Genomic DNA, 26,805 nt, shown 5'->3' with positions numbered 1-26,805 from the left:
AAGGGGCCACCCTCCCTTGCAGGTGCTGCTCTAGGTGGTCCTCTGGTGGGTCCGGCCCTGGGGCCCAGCCCTGCTCAAGCAACTCTGAGGGCAGGAGGCTGTCTGCTCTGTCCTGTTCACATCTCAGCTAGAAAGCTGGATTGGGCTTTTGAGGTTTTTTTTACCAGCAGCTTTTAGCTATATGTCAGAATAAAGTCAGCCACAGAGTTCTCTCCTTGATCTGCTTGGTCCTCCATGTTTCTCTGAATTCTCAAAGCAGCTGAAGCCCCAAATGGGGTAGGGGGTGGGGGTGCCAGGAGGGGCAGGGGCTGGGGCACCAGCTGCCAACCCAGGACTTTTCTGTGTGTGTTTCCAGTTTACCTGCACGAATTCTCCAGATGTTTATACAGCATCCAGTATACAACAAAGACTACATTTTGAACTCGATGTAATCTTTACTCTGTTAATACTTGTTACATGGACCCGAAGATATTACAGGGTTTTTAATTAGTGAAAAATTCATGAATACCATAGAGAAAATATTTTAGAATTTAATGTTTCTGATATTTATGTAAACTTATGACTTCATTTATATAATTACTTCCTTTTTCTTGTCTATTCAGGCTATGAATATCCTTTCAGACCAATTCATGTTCTGATACCTGATTTCAGTCTTTCAAATGAATGTACTGTAGTGCTTGTCTGTATAAATCCTATGAACAAACACAGGGCTTTTGTAAATGATGCATTTATTGTAATTATTCTTGTTTAATTTTTCAATGTTAAACCATGAGAGAAGGGGTTTTCCTGCGATTGTAAAATCATCATGACACGGTGTGCTTTATTATCCTTCCAGAATGTAACCAAGCTCTCCAACAATCACTCTGAAATAAGCAAACTTAATTTCAACCAATTGTTGTTGTATGTTAACGACTGGCCTAAACTGTACTTTTTCTAGCAAGAAATGCTTTTTGTCTGCAGCGTGAAGTGATTTAAAAGTACTGGGTGTTAAATGTGAGCTTCTAATGAAATTTGGGCTGAAAGGATGCCTAGAAGACTATGAAAATCTGTGGACCTGGATCCCTCCTGTCTGGTGAGACTCTTTGGGGACCAATCACGATGCCCTGCACCCGCTGCAGAGCCATCGAGCTGGACAGTGAAGGTGCCACTTCCCAGACAGACAGGGTAGTGTAGCTCTGTCAAAGGCCTTATTTTTATGTAAATCATCTTTTTACATGATTGTAAACATGTTTAAAGAATGGACCTAGGTGTACATTTTTAGATTGTGATGACATAGCCATTCTGGATTGTATAAGTAGCAAATGTAATTTTTACTTTTTCAGTGGCACATTAAAAAAGCCAGCAAGAGATGCGTTCAGGTCACAGTGTGGTATTTATTATGCAGCTAGTATCTTGGTAGACAGAGACAGCATGTCTCTTTACATGTGGGTTCCGCCTTTAATTTACTTGTACAATTCATTGTTATCATTCTATTTTCCTATTAATCTTTTGTGAACTTCCCGAATATGTGACAAAGTATGTACAGTCTACTTTTGAACTATTTTTATCACAGTATTATTTATTGCTTTCTTTCAATAAAGTACTGAAGCAAAATTTCCCAGGGCCAATAAAGAGTGCCGAGGGTAAGCTGTACTCTCACTGAGAACAGACCAGAGCTGGTAATGGGAGCCCGTGTCATCACACGGACATTCTGTTAAGAGAAACGGACGGATGCAATGGAAAGGCCAGAAGGCGGAAGCATAGGTGTCCCTAGAGGACGACCGACGGTGTGTTCACGCCCTTGGCTCTGGAGATAAGAGGCTCCATCACTTCAGCATCTGTGGGGACAGGGCCCCTCTGCTGCTGAGGCGTGGGCAGCTGGCCAAGGGTGGGAACAAAGTGCAGGTGTCTAGGCTCGCCATCAGTCACAGGGTGGGGTGTCCGAGGGCAACCTTGACGGGGACCCAAATGATGCACCCTAGTCCAGCATCAGGTCCTCCCCCAGCATCAGGTCCTCCCCCAGCATCAGACCCCAGTCCAGCGTCATGGCCCTAGGCCAGCATCAGGCCCTCCCCGACCTTCAAACCCTCCCCCCACCTCCGACCCTTCCCCAGTATCAGGCCCCCCAACTCCAGTATGAGGTGTGGCAGCCCTAATTGTCTGATACTCCTGAGCACACTCAGGCAGCCCCAGAGCAGCAGGACAATAGCTCTGGCAGGAGGTGCATCTTTAGGAATCACCTGCAGAGCAGCAGCAGCTGGGGTTTGTTTCAGGTCAAGGAGAGACAAAGAAAAAGCACTTGTGCAGGAGGCAGTGGAGGCTGTGGGCACATTCCCCCAGCTCTGCTTCCTCCCCATAGGGGCTTTGCTCTCCTGCTCTCTCACAGGCCGCAGGGTGATGTCCTTCCAGATTCACGGTCTCCTTGATATCTCAAGCCCAAGTCCTGAGTTGCGTCCCAGTCCAGTGTGGCAGAGGGCTGGGAACACCCAAGCTCAAGGGCTGAAAGGATTCCAGGGGGACAGCCGGGCCCCAGCAAGTGGCAGGGCAGGGGATGAGGGTGGCCGCCCACAGAGGGTCCCGGAGCAGCACTGGAAGGACAGCAGTGGTGCCTTAGCTCACTCGGGAACGCTGCCCGGCCTGGCACTCAGAGATGTTACTGCCAGCAGCTCTGGGGATACAGGAAGCCCGGTGAGTGACACCACGCCACCCAGGCCGTGTGGTGGGCACTGCTGACCATGGCCTCGGTTTCTATTCTGGTTCCAACTGTCCCTCCAAGGGCTGACGGGCTCCTCTTCCGAATGGCACAGATATTTTCTTTCTGTGGGTGAACGCATCCCTTGTTTCTGTTGGCGCTGTTGTCGCTCATCGTGTGTTTTCCTCTTTACAACCTGTGCTTGCTGCTCTTCCAGTTTAACTTAGGAGCAGCCCTTATTTTCTGCATTTCTAGTTGTCAGCATTCACTGGGGCTTTCCAGGTGGCGCTAGGGGTAAAGATCCTGCCTGCCAATGCAATAGATAATGAGAGATGTGGGTTCAATCCCTGGGTTGAGAAGATGCCCTGGAAGAGAGCATGGCAACCCACTCCAGTCTTCTTGCCTGGAGAATCCCATGGACAGAGGAGCTAGTGGGCTACAGTTCCTGGGGTCGCAGAGTCAGACACGACTGAACCAGGTTAGCACACACTCAGGTTTTAGTTCAGTCGCTCAGTTGTGTCCGACTCTTGTCACTCCTTGGATTGCAGCACTCCAGGCTTTCCTGTCCTTCACTATCTCCTGGAGTTTGCTCCAACTCATGTCCATTGAATCATCATGCCATAGAGCCATCTCATTCCTGTTTCATCCACGAGAGAGGTGGCTGGGGCTCGGCAAAGTGTCTGGTCCCACTGGGTGGGTGTGAACCTGCCCTCACCGCTCCCTAACCACGTGACTGTCACTGTGTCCTCCTCTGTAAATCGGGAGGGGGCAGCACCTGCTTGGTAAGGGGCACACACGGCATCTGGTACATAATCAATGCACCATCCATCTCAGCATTGTATTTACTACTAATAGGGACAGCATTTAATAATCTGCTCCTTTTTCTCTCTTGTCACTTAACTGTGCTCCAGACCACATCTGCTTTACTTACCCCTGTAAATCCCACACCCAGCACAAATGAGACTCAACACATTTGTGGCTGAAGAGGCAGGAACATACGCTGTCCTCAAGGAGAGGAAGCTGAGTGATATGGGGGCCTGATGATAACCCTGTGTGATGAGGGGACCCCAGGAGGACCTGTGTGGCTGTGGGGTGGGGTGGGGGGGCATGGGCAGAACCCCTGATGAGCTCCTGGGGATGGGGAAGGTGGCAGGAAGGAGGGCGGGCTGTTCCTTGTGGGGTGTCCACAGATTGTACCTCACCCCTCACTGAGGAGCACTTAGGCCGTTTCCAAACACATGTCACTGTTAGGATGAAACAATCATCGCCCAGCTCCTACTCAATCAATTTCGTAGAATATGTTTCTAGCACTGGAGTACAATCATCTGCTTTATTCATTCCATGCTCCGTTCATCCACCCATCCAGCCAGCCATCTGTTCATCCATCCACCACTCACTAATCAATCCATCCATCCACTCCTAATTCATCCATCCATCCAACCATCCACTCATTAACTCAGCCGATCATCTCAGACCCATTGAGAAGACAGATGCCTCCTCCACTCCTGCTCCCAGGAGGACCCCCAGCGTGATTGACAGGAGCCTCATGGGGACGGCAGGGGAGACACAGAAGGGAGATGCCTGCAGGCCCTCCTCCCTCTGATCGGTGAAGCACCCACCTGGTCCTAACGCCTCCTTGCTGGGGTGTTCAGGCCGGCCCTTTTCCTTCTTGCGAAACAAGCGGCTGATGGAGGACTTGATGCCCTTCTTCTTTGGGGCTTTGTGCAGCGAGCCCTGGCTGCTGGTGCTGCTGCTGGGGTTATTCCTGGGGCTGTCCTGAGAGCCTGTGGAGCTTCGGGGAGAGAAAACGACCTTTAACTGGCACCCTTGTGCAAACACACACCCCTCCACAAGAGCTACTGATAGAAACGGGCACCCAGCAACACCCGCGCCTCAACCTCGCAGCTGACAGTTGGAGTCTCCTTCACCAACCACACTCCACACGAGCAATGCAGGCTCGCGGCGTAAGACAACCGCACCGGGAAGCTGAGATTCTCTGCCTCGAGCTCTCCCCTGAGGAGGGCTTGACTCCAGGCCAGCTGGTGCAGAGGGCGCTCTGACCCTCCCTTAGAGTCGCTGCTCGGCAGGTGATGACGCTCCAGGAGAAGACGAGCTCCCCTGCTCTGGGTAGGTCCCCCCGCCTCCCACAGGGTAACCATCCGCGGCCGTGGCAGGTCACCGTGTAGGGCTGCTGGTCAGGTGACCACACGTGCTCCCCATCGAGTGCTGCCTGGCTCAGGACGGGAGCTCAGCAAGTAGTGGTCTGAATGAGGACAGTGTCAGTCACAGGAGGGGACAGGGTCTCCTGAGAGGAGACCCCTGCAGAAAAGGGAGGGACCCTCAAGAGCGAACCCGAGAGGCACGGGGCCGTCACCATCAGGAACGTGCCCCAGGCCAGGCAGACCTCTACCAAGAGCAGGAAGAAAGCTCCCACAGGAGTCAATCTGTAGAGATGGACGTTTTCTAAAATCACTGAGGTCACTGAGCTCTTCTTCCCCAGCACCTGAAGTTCACCACTAAACACAGGCACCGAACTCAGTGGTATTCCTTTAAAATCATCCTTGCAACTCTTTCAAGACAAGAGGCGCAGGGCTCCTGAAACTGACGATGCACACACAGGTCGCTTACTTGTGGGCGTCCCTGAGGTCCTCATGGGTGGCTGTGCGCAGCGCCCCCGTGTGCAGGCGGCCCAGCTGAAGGGACCGCGGCCAGGCGAGGGTCGAGGTTTCACATTTGATGGAGGTCTTGTCATCTCCTACCTCTTCCCGTATAGCTGGCAGCTGAGGGAGTGAGGTAAGTGTCAAATTGGCTAACAATAGACTGTTCTGAAAAAGGCAATCACACAGGCTTTACATTATAACCAGAAACTTATTTGAAGATCTATTAGCTATGCTTTCCCCCAAGTACAAAAAAACCCTTGTTATAGCTTAATGCCATCTTAAAGGACTGTCTTGTTCAAAAAATGCGGGGCTATGGGGCAGTGAGAGCATCTGAGTGCAGAGACCCCAGATGGGAGCCTCCCTGCAGCCGGCCTCGGCCCTCCCTGGAATCCAGCGACCAGATGGCCCTGCGGGGCAGGACAGCAGAGCGATGCTGGCACCATGAATCCTGCATGGCATGAACTGCCCTGATGAAAGGACTGTGCTCATCACCAGATGCTGCTCAGAAGCACCACAGCTAGAGTACAAAACCTCTCAGCAAAGGCGTCCAGACCTTTCTGTTTGAAGGAGAAAAAGACACAGCTTGTGCCACCATCCAAGATCATTTGTAGTGATGATGCAGGTTACTGGAAGCCATGACAACAACAGAAACACAGAAAAGGTACCTAACCCCTCCACGTGAACACCGTGTGCCTGGATCATATTTCTCGGTAACATACAGACTGGGGACTACCCACTGAAGTACTTACACGCAGTTTGAGTGTCATTCGCTCACAGTGGTTTCCATAAGGCACCCCCAGGTCTTCACTAAGAGATGATCTTGTATCACCCTAGAGCAGTGGGAAGTTCAAAAGGGAGGAGATATATGGGTACCTATGGCTGATTCATGTTGAGGTTTGACAGAAAAGAAAATTCTGTAAAGCAATTACCTTTCAATTAAAAAATAAACTAATCAAAAAAAAGAAGAAGAAGATGATCTCTCTTGGACTCCCAGCGTTTCCACTGGTCCTGGGTGTGAGGAAAGGAAAGACAGTGTGGGAACAGATTAACCCTACAGGGTCCAAACAGGTCTCACTGATACATTTCGGTGTGTGGTTAAACCAGGGGAGGTTTTAGGAAACATGCATGGCATGTATTGTTATAAACAATGAGTGCGTTGTTTTGACCAACTAACCTGTGCCTCTTTGGTGGGATTCTGTAAGGAATACTGATCCCGTGCAGCCCCACAGGAGCTTGGTGACAACAAAGTAACTTAGTGCAAAATACAGCTGAACTCATTTAACAGCAGCTGGATAAACTGGGCTCCCTCCCCTGAGCTCTAACAAGAACCCTCAGACAACAGAAGGCTACAAAGGCTAGAAATTTTCCACATGGAACTGAACAGGGATCAATCTCAAAGTCAAGTAAAAAGAAGCATTTATAAAAATCAGAAAACAACAACAAACAGAGCAGGGAAGTGACACACCTGGGTTGACTATGGACTCAGTGGAGACAAACACCTGCCTCAGAGTCAGGGCCCAGGCCAGCACCTTCCCCCGGGCCTCCTCCTGAGGAAGGCCTCTGGGTCTGCAGCCCAGCTGCCCTCCCCCAGGATGGGAGCTGCCCCACTGGTGCCACATGTGGCTAGGAAGGGCAGTGCCGTGTCCTCGCTGAACAGGAGAGCAAAGCAGGCCACAGAGCAGGCGAGCGGCACACCCAGGTCACCAACCCCAGGGGGACGGCGCTGCTCTGCTGTGCTCAGCAGGTCTCCTGGGCACTGAGCTGCCTGAACTGGAGCACGGCCACCCCAGTCCTGCGGGAAGGCCCAGGAGTGCTTGGTCAGTGTGCTGGGAGCAGGAGAGGGACATGGAAGGCCAGCCCTTGGGGCACTGGACTCCAACAACAGGGGCTCATCCAAGTGACCTGAGGGGAGAGGCAGAACTCCCTCCTGATGCTCCCTCCATCAGGGATGCCGTGATGGACACGAGAGCCTCTAGAGGAAAGCGGGCTGGACAGCACCATGGTTAAGTGTCTAGGCTCTGATCAGACCAGTCCGCACCACGCTGCTGGGTGTGACAGCCTGGGCACGGTGCCCGGCCTCGCTAAGCCTCAGTGTCTATGTCTGCTGAATGGGGATAGCAGCAGCCTGGACCTCACCTGAGGATGAGAAGACAGACTCGGAAAGCACAAGCCCAGCACACAGAGTCTCCTGCACACTCCTACCCACCATCATTAAATTGGCTTCCCGCAAATCTAACGTCTATGGCTCTGATTCAGTCATTTCTTTTTTTTTTTTTTTCTCTCTTCTTTTTTGTGCCCCCCTGGCCGGCGGCGGAGATGGAGGCCTAGAGAGAAGAACAGGGAAGAGAAGGGGAAGGGAGGATGGATGGCTGTGTGCCTCAGTCATTTCTTACATGAAAACACTAAGCAGAAATTCCATGGTGGTCCAAAGGTTAAGACTTGGCACTTTCACTGCCGGCACACTGGTCTGACCCCTGCTTGGGGAACTAAGATCCCATAAGCTGTGCAGCATGGCCAAAAACATAAGTACAGAAATTTTTTAAAATAAGAAATAATACTATGTCTATTATAAACAAGCATGAGATGATCAGAAGGCAAACAAGTGGGAGAAAGGCAAACTGTTACAATTGTCCCAACGAATGACCTATTTCCAACAGAACCATCAGCACATTTTAAGTGGTGGGTGAGTTTCATCACTTCCATTAAAACGTCAGTTATTCACCAGGACATAACCACACAGTGTTCATTCACGTTAAATGATAAGGACTCTTTAATACTTCACAGAGAAACAAAGGCGTGCTACATTACTAAATAGTTTACCTTTCGACACTGCTTCCTTAAATCACTAGGCTGATAGATGCATGCAAAGAAATGAAGAGAAACCAGATTTATTGCAACTTTGAAGCTAAAATTTCAAGAATCCATAGAGGCAAATACAGTAAAGCAAAAATGATGGCAAACATGTGAGTGACATAAAGATTTAGAGAACATGTGACTGGAAACAGAACATTTTTTTTGACCACAGAAGTTAAATAAGCTATTCAAGATTTACTAGAGAAACAGTATAAATTATTACTCAGGAAGATACCATTCTATTACAACATCATGATTTATTAAAGCATAGCATTCTGTACAACAAAGGGCCTTAACAGGTGTCTATTCTCAGCCAAATTTCTCTATAAGTTAGTTTCTCTTAATCAAAAACATGTTATACTTTAAATTATTAATTTAACTGATGAGGAAGTTACCATAATATCTATTTTAACATTGAACAAATCTAACCACCTCCTGGACATTAATGTAAAATCCTGACATAGAATTTGATTTAAAACTTCTCACAATAAATTCATTAAAGCAAGTTCGCTGTGAAAATATGTAAGAATGAAAGCTAGCATAATAGCAGGTGCAGTCTTTACATTTTATTAACCATAGAAGATACTTTCTTAACGAGTCTAATAGAGACATTAACTGTGCAAAAGCTGATGAGATTTACAGTCTTAAATACAAGCACCAAGACAGAAAGGATATTGTGTCAGTTCAGTTCAGTTCAGTTGCTCAGTCGTGTCCGACTCTTTGTGACCGCATGAATCGCAGCATGCCAGGACCCCCTGTCCATCACCAACTCTTGGAGTTCACCCAAACTCATGTCCATTGAGTTGGTGATGCCATCCAGCCATTCATCCTCTGTCGTCCCCTTCTCTTCCTTCCCCCAATTCCTCCCAGCATAAGAGTCTTTTCCAGTGCGTCAACTCTTCACTTGAGGTGGCCAAAGTGCTGGAGTTTCAGCTTTAGCATCAGTCCTTCCAATGAACACCCAGGACTGATCTCCTTTAGAATGGACTGGTTGCATCTCCTTGCGGTCCAAGGGACTCACTCTCAAGAGTCTTCTCCAACAGCACAGCTCAAAAGCATCAATTCTTTGATGCTCAGCTTTCTTCACAGTCCAACTTTCATATCTACACATGACAACTGGAAAAACCATAGCCTTGACTAGATGGACCTTTGGTGGCAAAGTAATGTCTCTGCTTTTGAATACGCTATCTATGTTGGTCATAACTTTGCTTCCAAGGAGTAAGCGCCTTTTAATTTCATGGCTGCAGTCACCATCTGCAGTGATTTTGGAGCCCCCAAAAAATAAAGTCTGACACTGTTTCCCCATCTATTTCCTATGAAGTGATGGGACCAGATACCATGATCTTAGTTTTCTGAATGGTGAGCTTTAAGCCAACTTTTTCACTCTCCTCTTTCACTTTCATCAAGAGGCTTTCTAGTTCCTCTCACTTTCTGCCTTAAGGGTGATGTCATCTGCATATCTAAAAGTCCATTAATTCTACACTTAAGAGGATCATTTCTTTATGTAAGCACAATCTCATTTATGAATTACACATGATATGTAGTTTAGGATCCATCTACATATATTATGCTTATAACTGCGTGCTGCTGCTGCTAAGTTGCTTCAGTCATGTCCGACTCTGTGTGACCCCATGGACTGCAGCCTACCAGGTTCCTCTGTCCATGGGATTTTCCAGGCAAGAGTACTGGAGTGGGTTGCCATTGCCTTCTCCTGTAACTGCACAGTGATACACCAATTCGACTTACTGCTATGGGGGAAAAACACCATTTAATGAGACATGAAGACAAAGCACAAACCCAACTAAGGGGACACATGCTGTGGACCACAGAACGGCTATGACCAGAGGAAGTGGGGGGACAGGGGTGGGGAGATGGATAGGTAAACTACAGCCTCGGGGGCTGGTGGGGATCTGGATTCATGACGACTAAGCAGATAACAGGATGAGAGAGGGAATCAAAAGCAATGATGAAAGCAGACACACTGTCAGAGAACTCCAACAGCAGGGAAAACATACAGAACTGTTCTTTTCCAAATATTTGGAAAGAAATCAAGCATGAATCCGCAGAGAAATCATCAAAGAATTTTAAATATCAACTAATTAGCCAATGATGCCAATTATAAAAACAGTGTCAAAAGACCACAAAATGGACTAGTTACCACTTCACAGGCCGCTAAAATGATTCACGGTTAATTTAATTATAAGCTGACTAACAATGCAGCTAACATGAAATGAGTGGTAACAGAAAAAAGAGACAATACAAGTCCAGTTACAAAGCAGAATGTTGCACACGTGATTTCATGGGGTAAACAGCAATACACTCACAACACCTAAGCTAAACACGCAAGAAAGCTGGAACATGTGCTTTAGAGCCGCACACTCTGTCACCAAAAGCCCTAGGTCGTCATCCCAGTTTTAGACTCGGAAAAGTGAGGCAGCCCGACGTCTTCCCTGGGGCCCTGGGGCCCTGGGCTTTTAACCTGGTTTCACACGCAGAGCTGGACTGGGCACGTGGCCAGGTCCATCAGCAAGCAGACCAGTGTAGATTCTTGGTTTTGTACCCACCGCATGCCCTGCACCCTGCAGCCAGGCATCCCTAATGGAAAATCTGCTGTACGGCTTTCCCATGCCATGAGAGCTGCCTATGGTTACTTTCACGAAGCTGTCTGCTCCCTGAGAACAGAAACTTCCCTGCAGCTGCTGTGCCCAGCACAGGCCAGTTGCAACGTTACAGAGGCAGGCTCTGGCTGAGTTCATGATGACGTGCTAAGTAGTGGTCCAAATATCAAGACTAATTTGTCGCTGTGCCATTGTGGAATGATTAAAGACTAGGCAGTTTAAAAACTTTTAGACCTCTGAGCGTAGCAAATGTACCTAATTTTCTTCTGGGTATAAAGAGAAAAAACAAAAAACAAACAGAAAACAGCGTGCTGGGGGAGGGATGCAGCAGGGAGGAGGCAGACACATACCAGAGTCATGATGCCCAGCTGGTCTCCCTCCTGCGCCAGGCTGTGCCGCCTCCTTCTGGGCTTGGGCAGGGGCGGGCAGGAGCCAGCATGCAAGGAGGTGGGAAGCAGGTTGAGGGAGCTCACTGATTTAAAACGACGGAGGCTGCCTAAGCTCCCCCTGCCCTCCCTGCTCTCAGTATCCTCGGCCCACTGCTCTGTGTTCTCCTTCTCTTCTTCGATCAACCTAAAATAGAATAAAATGCATCACCTGCCTTTGTCAGCAGAGGAACCTGTCTGGACAATAAATTTGGGCTGGCATTCTGTGTCATGATTAGCAAATTCCACAAACAGTTGCTCAATGAACATCTCAGCCAAAAGGTTCTACGTTTCCTCTTTTGAATATTCTCAAACTTAGAATAACTTAGCGTTGAGTCTTACAAACTGGCCCTGATCACTCACGCTTGATGTTCACTTATTTACTCTAACATTCTGAAGGGGCCCTGGTGGCAACTCTCTTTCCTGTGAAGAGATACCTCAAGTTGACAACCCTTACCTCCCCTGCTCTCAGGGCAAAGATGCACGTCAGTGCCTCAAGTCTTTTCCACTGGGAATCAGGAACTCTGTATAATCAAAACACCAATTCACAAACAAGCTGCAGTTTCTAAACACAAGTCTCCAGACCAGATGAAGTGCTGAGTTGATTTTTTTTTTTTTTAAGGTTGTATATATACAAACGCATCACTTGATCAAGTTCTCCACCAGTTTTGTCTGAGTTTCTGGATTCATGTCAATGTGCTGCATTAACCTAGAATAGTTTCTGCTCTTCTCCCCTAAGGTGTGGTGGATGTTTTTATATAGCAGTTTAAATACACGATTATGCAAATAAAATGATTTTCAAATTAAAATACAAGATTCTTACAGGAAGTAAACTCTCCAGCTTCACTTCTACTCATACATCTGGAAAGTTTTTCACTGTTGATAACAAGTTGATGGATAGAGTTGACCATTTACATCAAGTCAACTTGTCGAATAAGGAAAAATCACTTTTACGTGACAACTTGCTGTAAAAATAAAAATATTAATCTATAACCGTTCCATACTTCCTGCAGGGACGTGGAAAGACCATCTTTCTGAGCTCATCTGTGCTCAAACACGGCCCACAAAGCTGTCTGTCTTGGCGTCAAATGGGCAGGTGACACCACTTGCGTTTGCTGGTTGTCCCATACACCCCCTGCCTTTCCCCCGGAGCATCCCGCTCGGCCGACAGGAACGGGCACCTCGGCCTGGGCTGACGTGGTGAGAACAGTCTGAGCAGCAGCTCTGCCTGGTCCTGTGCAGGGTCACCGGCCTGCGGCCACTCTGAAGGTGGACTCGGGACATGGGCATAGCTGTGAGGGTGTGGCACCAGGCAGGCCTCGGGACCCCCAGCCACCTGGCTGCACCCAGACCCAAGGCCCCCTGCTCACCACGAGGGAGGCCTTTGGATTCTATCCTGTTTTGAAAATTGTTATAACTGCCAAGACGGTGTCTAAAGAAAACATCTTAAATATACTGATGAGATGAGAAAAACTCAAACACATGTCCTTGGACCACTGTCTTACAACAAGCCAATCTTCACACTACATTAAGTTAAAAAGGAAAATGCAGATCTGAGTGGGAATTTGCCAACCCCAAAACCCCAGCTTTCACCAGGTGGCTTTTCACCAGAACATGGGGGACTCTGAGGGACACAGGAGGGTCCACGGGCCGCAGGGGACACCGCCTCGGCACCTCACCCACCTTGGTGCTCAGAGCTGAGGGGGGACACCCCACAACGCCTCCTGCCGCCCCCACAGAGTACGGAAACCACACCATGGACAGAACGCCCCGGCTGACCGAGCTCTGTAATCAAGGGCCATCTCAAAACTGAAAATTCTTGACGCAGACCTGAGGTCAGGTTTCTTACTCTGGAACACTCAGACGTCCCTAGGAGAAGACAGCTCCTCAGAGAAACTGAGTTTCTGGTGCTGAGTTAAGGATCACCCACCGGATCTCTTCATTGATGACGTCCAGCTGCTCCTGCATCATCACGGTCAGAGTCTTGGCATTGGCCTGCCTGCTGGGCGACAGCTGAGTGGCCGAGTTGAAGAGGGTGACCCTGTCGCCCTCGTCATCAGACACGCCCTCGTCACTCTCAAATGCCTGGGCCACGTCGGCCAGCATGCTGGCTTGCTGCGTGTGCTCGTAGTCCTGCTCCTTTGGGGTCTGCACCTGGGCACAAGAGGACCACGTCTCATCAGCGACATTCAGGGCAGCTCAAGTCTATCAGGAACTGAACCCAATTTTACATGGAAGCCCTGACTCTGGATAAATGGGCCATGCTCATGAGACACTGCCATCTCTTAAGCGAACAGGACTCAAGAAACAGGCAGGGGAAGAATCCAGTTCCTAGATGGCCTGGTGACACTCAGGTCTCAGCGTGGACGGCAGGCAATCCTATGAGGTTATTCACAAGGGTGGGCTGATGGAGTCAGAGACAGAAACTGAAAATTACAAAAATACATCCATGCCTCCATCAGCCAGGCTGGAGGAAAATAAGAAAAAAGAACCTTTCAGCTCGGCAGCCGCTGGGTCCCTATCAGCGGTCATCACTGGTACCAGTTCACCAGAGTGTGCCGTCCTCCCAGGCTCCCAGACCTCCTTTTCCCAGGCTGGTCTGAACACCCACAGACAGGAGCGAGCAGGGGCAGCCAGGAGACGGGAGGGCCAGCCCCTCCGCGGCTCTCCTCTCAGGACACAGGCCCTTGGGCTGTTCTAGGGGATGGCTCCTCGCGCCGCAAGGGTGGCTCTGTCATCAGAGACACATGGGATAGTGCCTGCGGGGCCCCGTGCCGCCCTCCCGCTCTCACACCTCACACCCTTCTCTCTGAAAACATCCCCCCTGCCACACTGTCACCCAGGTCCTGCCTTCTTTCACAGACATGACCTCAAAGGAACTGAGGGGCAGCCTCGAGGTGCTGGCTTGCTGGCTCCCTACCCCTGGGGCCAGGGCCCTGGCCTCCTGTCTTCATCACGACCCCGCCCCAGGGCTGGGCTACTCCATTCGCTGGCTCCAGGACCACCTGCCATCATTCCTGCTCTGCTCCAGCGAACCAGCTGCCTATGGGTTCACCCCCATCAGCCTGGTCCGCATGTCCTCTCCCTTCTCTCGCCTTCCAATCGCACAAGGGGAACCAGCAGATTCCTCCTCCAGGGCTCCCTGCAGCGCCCACTGCAGGTCTCTGAAAGCTCCCTGGGAGTGGCCTCTACAGTCCCCCTCCCCGCCAGGTCTCCACTTCTCTGCCAGCACGCGGTGAGCCCTGCCCTGCAGGGCAATTCCCTGGGGGCTCGAGGAACCCATGTTACCAAGCCCCTTCCCTTCCTTGCCCTCCCCCACGCCACCCCCCCCCCCCCCACAGCATGTCTCTCCCTGGGCTCCAGGCCCTGCCTTCCCTTGGGGTTATTCCTCAGTCCCTTGCGCCCCTTCTCAACCTTGGAATGCAAGATGCCCCACAGCCCTACCCTTGCACCCCATCTCTCTCCACCGGCACCCACCTGGTGACTTTACCGTGCTCGTGCCTTTAAATGCCATCTGTACGCCCACAACCCAAAGTCCACCCTGAGCTGAATGAGTTCTCTCCCGGATGCAGGCCACAACACTCAGCTGTTCTCCTGACACGTCCCCGGGACACCCAATGGGCTCGTCCACCTCAACAGGGCTGAGGCCCGGCTCTTAGCTCCCCGCCCCGGCAGCCCTCCTCACCTCAGGAAACAGGCTCTGGCCTCGAGCTGCTCAGGCCTGAGCCCAGGCTCCTCCCTGATGTGGCCCGCTCTCTCCCTTGTCCCCGCTGGTTGACATGACCCTTTTTCTTTCTCCAAGTGGCTACTTCTCTTCCTGCCTCCAGGTCTCTGGTTCAAGGTCACCCTCCTGGTGTCACCTCACTGGCCACCCTGTTTACACACGATCGTCCCATCCTCCTTGGACAACTCAGGCACTCTGGTCTCCTTTACCTGCTCATTACTGTTCAACAGGCTGTGCGGGTTTAAAAAGGGGTCCACAAATTCTTCCATCCTCCTCCCTTCAAGAGGCAGAAGGCGCAACTCCTGCTCAGCCCCTGAGCGAGGCAGGACTTTGCAGCTCACTCTCACAAACAGAAGTGAAGGTGTGCGGCCTCGAGACCAGGGCATGAAAGACCCGGGCTAAACCCCACGCTCTCGCTCTCAGAGGGTATTCCGAGGAAACCCAGGCCATGGGAAAGCCACACGGCAGGGACCTTGGCCTGTCCCCAGCAGCCAGGTGAGTCTGAAAGCCTGCTATCCAGCCCTGGGGGGCCTTCCCTTGCCCTCAGGAGGCCCTGAACCAGGCCCGCCTGCTACAATGCACAGGCACTGGGGACTGTGAGCTGCTCCCTGGGAAGTCACTAAGCTTTGCAATGATTCGTTACGTAGCAGTGGATAAAGGACACACACGGTTTTTAATTCACTGCTGGAGTCCTACTTCTGACCATGTCTGGCCCAAACTAACTGCTCACTGAATGTGGAAGCTCAAAACACAGACATGTATGAACAAATACATGGCATCAATGAGGTGAAAAGATAAAGGCACTTAAACTTCCAATGAGAATTCTTCTCACTATAAGCTGATGGATATGTGTATCCATTTACTTGTAGGACGATTTCAAAACTGCTAATTAGTACCATGCTGGGCCTCACAGTAGGCCACAAATTATCAAAATTGGTTAAGGAAAAAAAGCATGCCTTCAAAGTAAACTCTTAGCCAGAAAAAGGAAAATGGGGAGATGTAAAGCAATCTATCAGCGCTTTATTCCAAACCCACCTCAGGACCACGGTGTGAGGGGGCAGGTGCCTCACAAGGTGCCCACCAGGGACGGGAAGGGGGCGGTGGGGTCCTTGCCTCGGATGGCTCATCGTGCAGCGCTGCCAGCCGGCCTTTCTGGGGGCACCGCAGCACCGCCCCATTGCCCAAGGAGTCTGCCGGCCGGTCCGCCACAGGGAACCTGAGGTCCGGGGCGCTGCCCAAGTGGGGTCGGCTGAAACACACGGGGAAGAAGAGCACTGTTAGAAGAAAAGAGAGCTCACTCTGTCAGACGAGCCAAAGCCTGTGCATTTGGAAGATCGGCAATTTCACAGCAAAAGGGTCCCTGGGAGGGCACTGCCCTCCTGGCTCCAATAGCAACAGGCCACCCGCTGCTCCGCAGACACTCAGGGCTCATCCCCAGCAGCTGGAAAACTCCCGAATGTGGGGAAGAGAGTGCTGACGCGAGGGTGTGGAGCTGACTAGGACAGGATCGGCTGTCTGGGGTTGGGGCGTCCAGGGTCCCCCTGGAGCCCGCTCTCAGGTCCCAGGGCAGGGCGTGCACCTGCTCTGCTTTCCCCTTGGCACCCCACCTCCCCTTTGGCCCACGCCTGCTCTGACCTCCCTCTCCCACGGGAAGTCTGTGGATCACAGTCACCGGTCTGCCTGGAACACTGTCTGCACCGCTCTCAGTGTTTTTAAAGGCGCCTCAGACAACCCGCAGCAGAAAAGCCTCAGACCCACAGCTCGGAGCTGAGCACCATTGGTGTCTCCCATTAAAGCAGAGGTGAGCGTGTCACCAGAGTCTGGGCTGAACAAGGCCCAGCACAGATGCTCAGGCCCTGAGCACTAAGGCCTGGGCCTGCAGGTACCAGGAGCTCACTCAGCAGGGGCCTGCTGGGAGGCAGGGCAGCCCCGCCTTGACTGTGAGCCGCCTGCACTGCAGGACCGCCCGGGCTCTGCTCAGTCTTGTCTCTGGGATGAGGGTGGTGCCTTCATGTGCAGGATTCCCTAAACCCAGGAGACAGGGCCTTCCTCCGAGGACAGGACACCCCATACGTCTGCAGAGTAGCCAGGGCCAACCACCAGCTCAGCCTGCTCGGGGTCACACGCTGCTCTGCTCGACCGTTTTGCGAACACTGTGCTGCACAGGAGATGGAAATCTGGAATCTCCCGGAGCCACACCTGTCTTCTCTCCCATCTCCCCTCCCTCCTGACAGAACTGTTCCCTTCTCTGCTCCACTGCCACCCAAGGGCCTGGGGCTAGAGCACACTTGGGAACTGAGTGGGGGGTACGACACAGTCCCGCTGTGGACTGGGGACCCTCGAGGGTCCTCTGAGGGCCACAGAGGCCTCCAGGTTGGGTCGACCCCCAACCATCACCTCCCAGTCCCCTCGCGGGGTGCAGCCTCCATCTCTCTCCCCCTCCTCACCCGAAGCTCTTTCCTCTGGGAGAAGGTCTCAGAGACAAGGTGACCAATTCCTCTGGGAGGTCCCACCAAATACGCCGTGCCTGCCCTGCCTGTGAGCCAGTTTTCAGTCCCCACTCCCTCCCTCCTGAGGCAGCACAGTGCCCCCCACCCAGCCCACACTGCCCACAAGCCCCACTCTGAGGCCCCACCTGTGCTGCTAAGTCACTGCTGTGACCCCTCCAGAGCTGCCTCCTGGAGACACCCCTCCCTTGCACCAGCCGCTGTGGCCCACTGTCTTCAGAGCACAGCGGCTCCTCCTGCCCCGCGGCTGCTTCCTCTTCTCGTCTCTCACTCTCACTGACACACACGGGACTGGTGACCAGGCCCCAGGCTTCTCCATCTGAAGCCCCCAATTGTGTCAGGCCTCGGTTCCTGTCACCAGGTCCCTCCTCGTTACCCAAAAACCCCCAAGAGGAGGAGGCCGTGTCCACCTCCTCTTCCTCCAATGTCTATGCAGTCCTCCTCACACTCACCTTGTCCACCCCGGGAGCAGGGGTTCCCCACCTCTGACAGCCCCAGCCCCTCACCCTGGAGGAGCTCTGCCACCAAGTCTGGCCACGTCCCCTCCTGTTCTGCAGGGCACGTGCTCTCCTTGAACTCCACCCACCATGGTTTCAGACACAGGACCAGTTTCTGGCTCTGCCTTTGTCTCAAATGACATCTCCTTTTCTCTAGAAGAAGGCTGGGTGGGGGCTCTGGACTGCGAGGATCCCCTAAGCACACAAACACAGAAATATGCGTATGGGCTTCAAACTGTCTCCTAAGTCAGGATTCAAGCAGTAGTCCATTTCCTACAGATGAATGAATGTCACCAGTAAGCACTTAATAACCTTTGCTAAAGTTTATCTCTCACTTGTGACCATTTTCCGTGAAGAAGCCAAAGAAACATTTAAATACTTAATAAGAATGACTGCCCCTATAACAACGAGGAAGAAAAAATCAGGATGCTCAGTAATCTGCTCTCCTCATTCACAAGCCAGGTGATTCCTCCCACCACAGTCAAAAGACTACAGGTCATTAACCTTCTGCGACTCTTCAGAAACATCAGTGTCACAGTCTGTCAGGCCCCTCAAATGAATACGCTCAAATATCAACTGGTCGGCCCCCTACTTCCAAACCTCTGCCTGTGGTTTTGAGTGTTGTCAATCCTGTGACGACCACTCCGTGGTACCAAGTTTGACCCTAAGGAACGATGCTTGTCTCTTCCCTCTCGCTGGCCACGAAGCTAGAGGCTCCTCGAGGTGCGACCATGAGCAACACCCAGTCATACTGTCCACACACCAGACAGGCCCTCGTCACACTCGACAGCGCTGGGGGGAGCTGCCCGGGGGAGCAGCCTACCTGTGGTGGAAGGGAGCCCCTCGCAGTCTCGTCTGGTCCACTTCGGCTCTCAGGGTTTCCAGGTTTAGAATCAGCTGGTCCTACGAAACAGCAAATGACACAGCCTGCACCGCTTGCTTTTTGGATGTAAAGTGACTTGCACCAAAATGTGCAGAACAGGTTACATCAGTAGGTATCAACTCCCAACATTTTAATTCTGAGAAAATGTTCTCTAAGAGTCCCTAGCAAATAGAAACACTCAGAACAATATTAACCCTTATAAACCATAATGAAGAGGAAGTTCCATCTCAGGTGTAGAAAAGGTTTCTCTGGAGGAAACATGGCAAGCCATTAACAACGATGAAGTCTGTAGAGAGAAGCTAGACTTCAGGCGGGGGTTTCGGGTCAGGGGGACATGACTCACTCTATTGCCCTCCCTCCTCTCACTGCTTTAAACTGTCTCCATGGAGCTCACCTGCATTCCTCACATTCATTCCTCTACAGCCCACTTCACTTGCTCATGGGGTAAAACAAGTCAAACGGGCCAAGTTTGTGAGTCACTCAACTCAACCTGGAAGCTCTGTGCTGTCGGCCACAGCAGTCACTCGCCACGTGCAGCCCCTGAGCACGTGAGACAGGCTGGTGCAAAGCCCGATGTGGAAATCACACAGAGGATTTCAAGACTCGTGGTGAAAGAAGGACGTCGAGTAGCCCGTTGGTTTTTAGGAAATTTTAGATTGTGTAGGTGGCTCGTATTATCTTTCTGACGCACAGCACAGTCCACGTGAATGGCTCACGCTTTGTCTGAGCTTTTGGGTGATCCCTGAAAGGACTACTCAGAATTCTGAACCACACACAACAGCCACACACTCTAAATCCATCTATAATGCAAACACATTCAGTGTTCAAAACCAGAAGTGCTATACGTGTTATAGCAGTGGATTAGCCATAAGGAAAATAGAACTCGACTTCTGCTAAGCATCTGCTCAAACTCATGTCCACTGAGTTGGTGATGCCGTCCAACCATCTCATCCTCTGTCATCCACTCTCTTCCTGACTTCAATCTTTCCCAGCATCAGGGTCTTTTCCAATATGAGAATTCATATTAAAAAACTGGAAATAATTACCTCAAGCAATTTTTAAATGCAATAACAAAGTTGCCAAGTCTGTGTTTTATAAGATGAGCATCAATTTCAAGGTTTAAAAAGCTGTTTTAGGACCTACTGTATTAAAAAAAATGGAGAGAAGACAAAAGAATGATCTATTTGAGATTGGCTCTGTATGAGAAATTGCTGAGACTAATTGACGGGACGGGTCATGGGTATTTATTATACTACTCCATCCACTTTTGTGCATGTTTGCAATTCTCCATCATAATACATTTAAAAAGTTTATTTTCTGTTAAAGCAGAGTCTTCTCCAGCAACACAATTCGAAAGCATCAATTCTTCAGTGCTCAGCCTTCTTTATGGTCCAACTCTCACACCCATACGTTACTACCGGAAAAACCATAGTTTTGAGTATATGGTTTGTCATATATGGTTTGAGTATATGGTTTGTCGGCAAAGTGATGTCTCTTACTTTTCAATATGCTGTCTATGTTTGCCATAGCTTTCCAAGGAGCAAGCATTTTTTAATCTCATGGCTGCAGTCACCGTCTGCAGTGATTTTTGAGCCCAAGGAAACAAAACCTGTCACAGCTTCCACAATAAGGCATCGGCATTCAAAGATTTTTAAAGCAAAACAAAAGTTAACTTTGAATTGGCTTAGTCTAGTCATAAACAGCATCCCGATCTCAACAGCCTCTGAGCAGCAGTTATGAAAGTAAGAAGTGCACACCTGATCGGGAGATATTGAGCTCTCTGCCTAAACGGGGAGGGCGCCTCACCGCGGGTCTCACGATGGGAGTCAGAACCACTGCCCCCTGGAAGTCCGCCTGTGAGGCTCTGCAGTCCAGGCCCAAGAACACAGGTATGGTGGGGACAGTACTGACACGTGAGGCTGGACCCGGGATCCCCACTCCATTTCCTGGATGGTCTGTATTGCCGTGTGGCCAACCTTTCCAGGAAACCTCTCTCAGGACTCGGTGATGTGAGCCTCCACCATCACCCTTTGCTGACGCGCCTTCTGTTGCAGCGCAACTGCGGTTCTCCTGTCTAGAGGCAGCCATCCTACACACACACCGTGTCTGGACCAGCGGTTTGGCATGTGGGACTCCAGCGCCATGTCCGAGGCAAGTAGGCTCCACACCTGGGTGCCATGCCTTCAGTTTCATGGGCCCTGGGCTGGCACCCCTAGGTTTGTCTGAGGGGCAGTTGGGAGGTCCACCTGTATCCCAAGCAGCTCTCTGGACTGGCTGGTCAGAGCAACAAGCAGCCTCTTTGAATGTGGGGAAGCCCTGGCTCCTACCCACTGCCTATGGGCGACCACCTCTGGCCCTGCTCCCAAGGAGGTGGGTGCCCGGATCAGCAGATGGGGCCACACAGGCACACACTCGATGCCAGAGACGGGAGTGGTGGAGAAAGGCAGTGCTGGCCCCCGCCCAAGCCACGTCTCCTGCCCAGACGCCGCCTCCCTGTCAGCACAGGCACCCGCTGCAGCTCCTTGTTCTTTGCCTCCAGTTGGGCCTCCATCTGGCGCAGCCTATCCTCGATGCTGCTGTGTCTCTCTCTCCTGCCTGTCGGCCAAGAACAGCGTCAGCTCCGCTCACAACAACCCTGTCCTGACAGCACGCGGGCTGTGATCGCAGGGGCGGCAAGCGGGCCATGCTCTGTGCGAACCACGGGCCCTGGGTTCGCCGGGGGCACGCCCGCATGCCTGCTCACACAGCCTGCGCGGCTTCGTGTGTGACACATGGCTCACAGAGGATGCTGGTGACCAGCTCGTGAGAGGAGACGTGCTCCCCATGCCCCAGGCCCCACACCCACGGCCGCTGCGCTCCCTCCTCGGACTGCCTGTGGCGAGCCCGCGTGGGCAGCAGACAGCGGCAAACCCGAGGCACACGTTCTACCTTCCTAAACTGGGAAGGAAGTTCGAACTGTTTAGCCTCCTGAGTGGTAGAGCTTCCGGAAGACAAAAGGTCGGACTACAAGGCCGACTGGGGATGGACAGCAGAGATGCCAGGGGAGAGGAGAAACCAAGCCTGGAGAGGAAGATCACAGGCAGAAGGGTGCCCCCTGGCGGCTGTTAGTGACCCTGCTCTGGGAGGGTCTGTGAGCACAGGACACCTGCGGCCTCCCGCGACGTGATGGCCCCTCGGGAGCTCACTGAGCTCCCGGCAAGGCTTCCGACAGCCGCGTCAGCACAGACCCGGCCCGACTCTCTATGTTCAGCCAGTGCCCACCGGCAGCGCAGGGCAACACCTTTCCCGTCAGAAGGACAGGGTGGGCTGGCTGGCTGGCAATGGGGTCGGTGCCCCCAGCAGCGCCACATCCCAAGGACATGGCCTCTCACCCGTGGGCTCCTGGGGACGGCGAGTGGAGAGTGGGGCCTCGGGTCTGCACGTGCCCTGCTGGTACTTCTTTAACAAGTGTATGGATAACAACTTAAAACTGTGTTCATTACAGAGCTATTTTGGCCATCTCTTAAACGAGAATGGGATTTTTCTAGGTCTCTATCTTGCTAGGCTTTGAGTGGCTGACTGAACTCTGAGCAGCAGTGACTCGGAGCTGAAGCGTCCTAGGGACACACAGAACTCGGGACAAAACTGGAAGGAAATTAACGTAGGGATGACGCAGAAGTGGGGCGTACCTGACACTCAGGGAGAGCTCCCATCTCAGACGGGCAGCACAACCCCCACGTCTGCGCTCCTGTGTGGACTGAGCAGCACGGGCAGGGGCGCGGTGGGAGAGCAGGGGAACAGGCCCTCCCTGTGCCCGCCCCCCAGGGACCCAGAGCAGCACCTTGGAGAGCGAGGCCACCCTCTGCGCCTGCTCCGCCTCCACCTCGGGCAGCGTCTCTGCCCTCCGCAGTCTCTGCTGCAGCTTCTCTACCAGCTCCAGGCGCTCCTGCAACTGGCGGTTCTTATCCTCTGTCTACAAAGGGAGAGCAGAGGATCAACACAGGCCGAGAGGTGTAGCCACTGTCGCTTTAAGTAAGCTGAGACAAAACCTAAATGCACGTGTCTAGTGGATTCATTCTGTTTCGGAAGCTCCCTCAGGGTAAATTTTCTCTCAGTGTTCCTGGGCTTGGTCTCAGTGAGCAGAACGCCTCCTGCCAGAGTATTTGCTTTTCCTAAACATTCCCCAAGGACATCTTAAAAAACAAACAAACAAAAAAGTTATTCTATATTAAAGAAGATCTGTAGAATCTTATTCATTCTTATTGACAAGTTAAGGGAAGAAGGGTTCATTACAGACCCTTCTTAAAACATCACCAGAATCATCATTTAGAGGGAACCCTACCGACCGCAGATGGCTACAGGCGTGTAAGCCAAAATATGGCTTTCATCTCCTCTGAAATACAGACCTGATAAGAGCATGCCTGGTGAAATGCCAGTCAACTAGTATTCGTAAATGCACGATTATTCTTTTAACAGATCTTCTTACTCTGAAAAACTTTCAATGTAGAACATTTAGACAGATTCTTTTTTAAAAAAGAAAAAAATTAAACTATCTATAAGCTCAGGTTCCTGAGAGGTTAGCATTTGTTTCTAAGCAGCTTTCTTACTTTTTCTGTGTGCGTATTCCTCTATGTACGTACACAAACAATATGCTATGCTTTAAAACCCACAGAAAATAATAGCATATGGTACATAGTATTTTCTGATCTGCCTTTTACAGCCATTATTTTGTATATCGTGATGCTTTTAATTAGCATTCCCCATCATACTTTTCAATGGCTTTCTAGTATTTTATTTTTGTGGTGGGGACAATGATACACTTTGGCACACACCAGACTGACTCACTTTGTTTTGGAGAAGCCAGATTTGGTTTTCCTGGTTAAGTCCTGATTATCTGAGACCACTCGGGAACAGGAGCGAGTAAGGCTCACCACACCACAGGAAGTACAAACCCTAATCAGACCGGAGCTCTAACCCTGCCTTTTGTCACAGTGACCCCAGTTCCCAACAGGCAGCCAGCTGCCGTGAAGTTCCCTGCTGCTCTCTACTCTTTCGGTAAAAACTCTAACAAGCCAACAGATTCACCTTCAAGTACAACAAAAGAGTCAGGAATGGAATTCCACAAAATGGTTAAACCAAGTCCCAAATAATTCAAACCTGTAAGTTGCAGTCACCCGCAATTTTTAAAAAATGTATTTCCTTCCAGTACAGCTGATTTACCATGATGTACATCCACACTTTTGAACACAGTATTTTAGGGTCATAAGAACTTTACACTGGGACTTGATTTCCAATGTGGGAGTCACATGAAAAGATCTTTACCTTCCTTCCTCAGTAATTCACTACTATAAAAGTCAGACACAGTTCATAAAAGCCATTACCTGTCGATGCCTAGAATCCTTATTTGCAATTTCATTTTCAAGTTTATTACTGATGTCGTCCTAAGTTTCAAATCAAACATAAAGTTAACGTCCTCAGAATAAAAGTCCTAGACACGGCAGTTTTCTCGGACGTGAGCAAAAATGCGCCTATCCCAAAGGTCACGATTGGCACCCATCTGTCTTAACGTTCTGTCCAGCCACTTGGTTTACCAAGCTTCTTTTCTACATAATAAACCCAAACAGCAAACGCAAAGTATACTAAACTACCCTGTTATTGCAAGAATTCCAGGAGGGAAGGTATCTGGCATGAAGTCAGGACCTCTGTCTGCTACACCATACAGGCGGGCTTGACCCAGAACAAGGAGGGACCTTCAACAGATCCAACGGGGAGCTCTGAGGCTCGTTTCCTCGAGTGAAAGTTGGAAAAGTCTCATGCAATTTCCTCAGAATTAAAGTAGAATATTAACGAGTGGAAACAGAAGTCAAATTGTACACAACTGGGAGCAGCCTTCTCAAGCCTAGTTCTTCAAAAGCAGAGTTACACCACATGGATGAAACGCTCAAACCAGGACCAGAACTTGCTGCTGGTGCAACTCCTGTCCGCCACTTCAAAATCCACTTCAGGTCCCTCCCTGGTCACTAAGTAACCAATGTGGGCAAAGTCCTAACTTTAAAAGTGAAAGGTCTTGAAAACGCGTTTTCTAGAATTCTATACGTATTAAACTCTGCCACCTAATCTCCTGTTGCCAAAGAGTAGTGTGAATAGCTTATGCAAACCTGTGCAAATATTTCTGTTTTGAGTTCTCACACAGAATTACTCACACCAAGCTACTAAACAAGTACACCTGCTGTACCACATGTTGGAGGGGTTCTCTCTGAGATGGTCTCACGGGGGAGGGGTGGGCCGGGTGGGTGCTGTCTGTCTGTGCACAGAGGAGAGGCGAGGCTCACAGGAAGAGGCCTGAGTCCCCAGCACTCTCTGTTTTCACAGTGACCGCTAGGGAGTTTCTCATAAATCAGGACACCCGCAGACATGACCGCCAGAGACATCATGATTCCACATGGTTACACAGCTCGGGCCTGAGGATCTGAGGGTGAGCAAACACCACTCGACTTGTCTGACCGCCGGTATCACTGTCACACATCCCTTCAAGGAGCGGAACCTCAGAAAACTCGAGAAGATGGCCAGGCAAGCTGCCTCAGCAGAGCCCACACAGCATGCTCGCATCTCTCCGAGAGAACAGGCTCCACAGGTGTCACCAGACTCGCCTGAGTGAATCAGAAGCAAATTTCAGCATCATCAGGAACACATTTGACAGGCAGTAGTGGGGGGCGGGGGGCGGGGATGAACTGGGAGACTCGGGTTGACATATACAGCACTGATACTACACATAAAGTCAACGAGTGAGGACCTAGTGTACAGCACAGGGAAGTCTGCTCAGTGCTCTGTGGTGAAGCAAATGGGCAGGAAATCTAAAAGAGAGACAGATACGTAAATAGATAGATGACTGATTCAGTTTGCTGTACAGCAGAAATTGACACAGCAGTGTAAAGCAACTATACGCCAATAAATGAATGAATGGATGAATGAATTTTTAAAAAAGGAACACAGTGGGCCCCCTAGAACTTGTGGAAATGAGGAGTCCACACCCAGGGTGTGGCACAGCGTCAGGGCTGCCTTCATGTTGGTCCACTGCCAACGGACCGCCTGGACCAGGCCTCTTCTGCCCCAGAGACCTCGATGCAGAGGCAGGGAGGCAGCCAGTTGTGGTCTCTCCAGTGCTCTGCTCTTACTCACGCAGCCATCCCAAGGCTGAGCTCCCCGGGAGAACAAGAAACCCACATTCCACCTCAGGACAACAGACACAGCTGCAGTCACTCACTTCGCGGACGTCCTGCTCAAGTTCTCCGTTCATGTCCTTGGACTTGAGGAGGTCCTTCCTGGCCGTGTCCAGGTCCTCCTCCAGATGTTTCACGTGGGCAGAGAGGGCTGCCAGGCGCTCCTCCATCTGGCTCTGCCCCCGCAACTGCCTCTCTATGATTTCCTGGAGCTCCATCTTCTTAACCATGTCTTCCTTGTGGCTTAGAGAGCCGTCGGAGGGTCTCTAAGGGGGAAAGGAAGCCTTACACAGCCTGGTTTTGGGAGGGAGGGAACATAGTACTTCCAGGCAATCTGTGAGGTCAAAACTGCCTTCTGTGCTCTGGGAGCTCACAGGACCCTCGTGGCCACTCAGACCTACATGGTGCATCGGTGAGAGGTCCCAACAGCCCCGCACAGACTGGATGGTAAGACGAGAACCAGACAGAGAGCGAGACCAAGGACTTGCCTTTCCATTGGCGCTTGGCATGTTTTCTTGCTCATGATGTACATCAAGCACCCTGTCCATTAGTATCTTTTCCTGGTTATTCTCCTCTGAAAGAATCATCTGCTAAAACCAAAAAAATTGAATCAGAGTAAAGAAATAAGTAAAGACAGCAAAACTCCACCTGGAAAACTCAACTCTAAACTGAAAACACAACATAAAAAGAAAATACATGGTGATGCTATCCATCCCGAATACCACCAGGTGATTAGAGTCAGAATTTGTCTTCTACTGGACAAAGGGG

At 50.9% G+C, this 26,805-nt stretch overlaps 2 protein-coding genes across 2 annotated transcripts in view; both read right to left on the bottom strand.

Moving 5' to 3' along the window:
* Window positions 1-1,538: 1,538 nt before the first annotated feature.
* LOC147346495 (liprin-alpha-1-like) lies at window positions 1,539-26,302 on the bottom strand. Its single transcript, XM_086370604.1, has 10 exons — window positions 26,082-26,302; window positions 22,659-22,790; window positions 18,779-18,858; window positions 15,987-16,200; window positions 13,158-13,381; window positions 11,153-11,375; window positions 6,081-6,161; window positions 5,300-5,496; window positions 4,291-4,463; window positions 1,539-2,978 (listed from the first exon to the last, which is right to left on the bottom strand). Exons 1-10 carry the CDS (start codon window positions 26,265-26,267, stop codon window positions 2,923-2,925), a joined length of 1,566 nt encoding a protein of 521 aa, XP_086226730.1. The 5' UTR covers window positions 26,268-26,302; the 3' UTR covers window positions 1,539-2,922.
* Window positions 26,271-26,805, bottom strand: part of LOC147346494 (liprin-alpha-1-like) — a 46,186-nt gene continuing 45,651 nt past the window's right edge. Inside the window, exon 6 of the mRNA XM_086370603.1 lies at window positions 26,271-26,624. Within this exon, the coding sequence (XP_086226729.1) occupies window positions 26,304-26,624 (321 nt within the window). The 3' untranslated portion in view covers window positions 26,271-26,303. The remainder of the gene's footprint in view (window positions 26,625-26,805) is intronic.

The sequence above is a fragment of the Bos grunniens genome, chromosome 23, assembly GCF_055505025.1.
Source record: "Bos grunniens cultivar Pamir isolate PY7600 chromosome 23, Bosgru_T2T1.0, whole genome shotgun sequence".
In the NCBI taxonomy this organism is placed as follows: Eukaryota; Metazoa; Chordata; class Mammalia; order Artiodactyla; family Bovidae; genus Bos; species Bos grunniens.
This window is presented reverse-complemented; position numbering and strand designations above follow the sequence as displayed.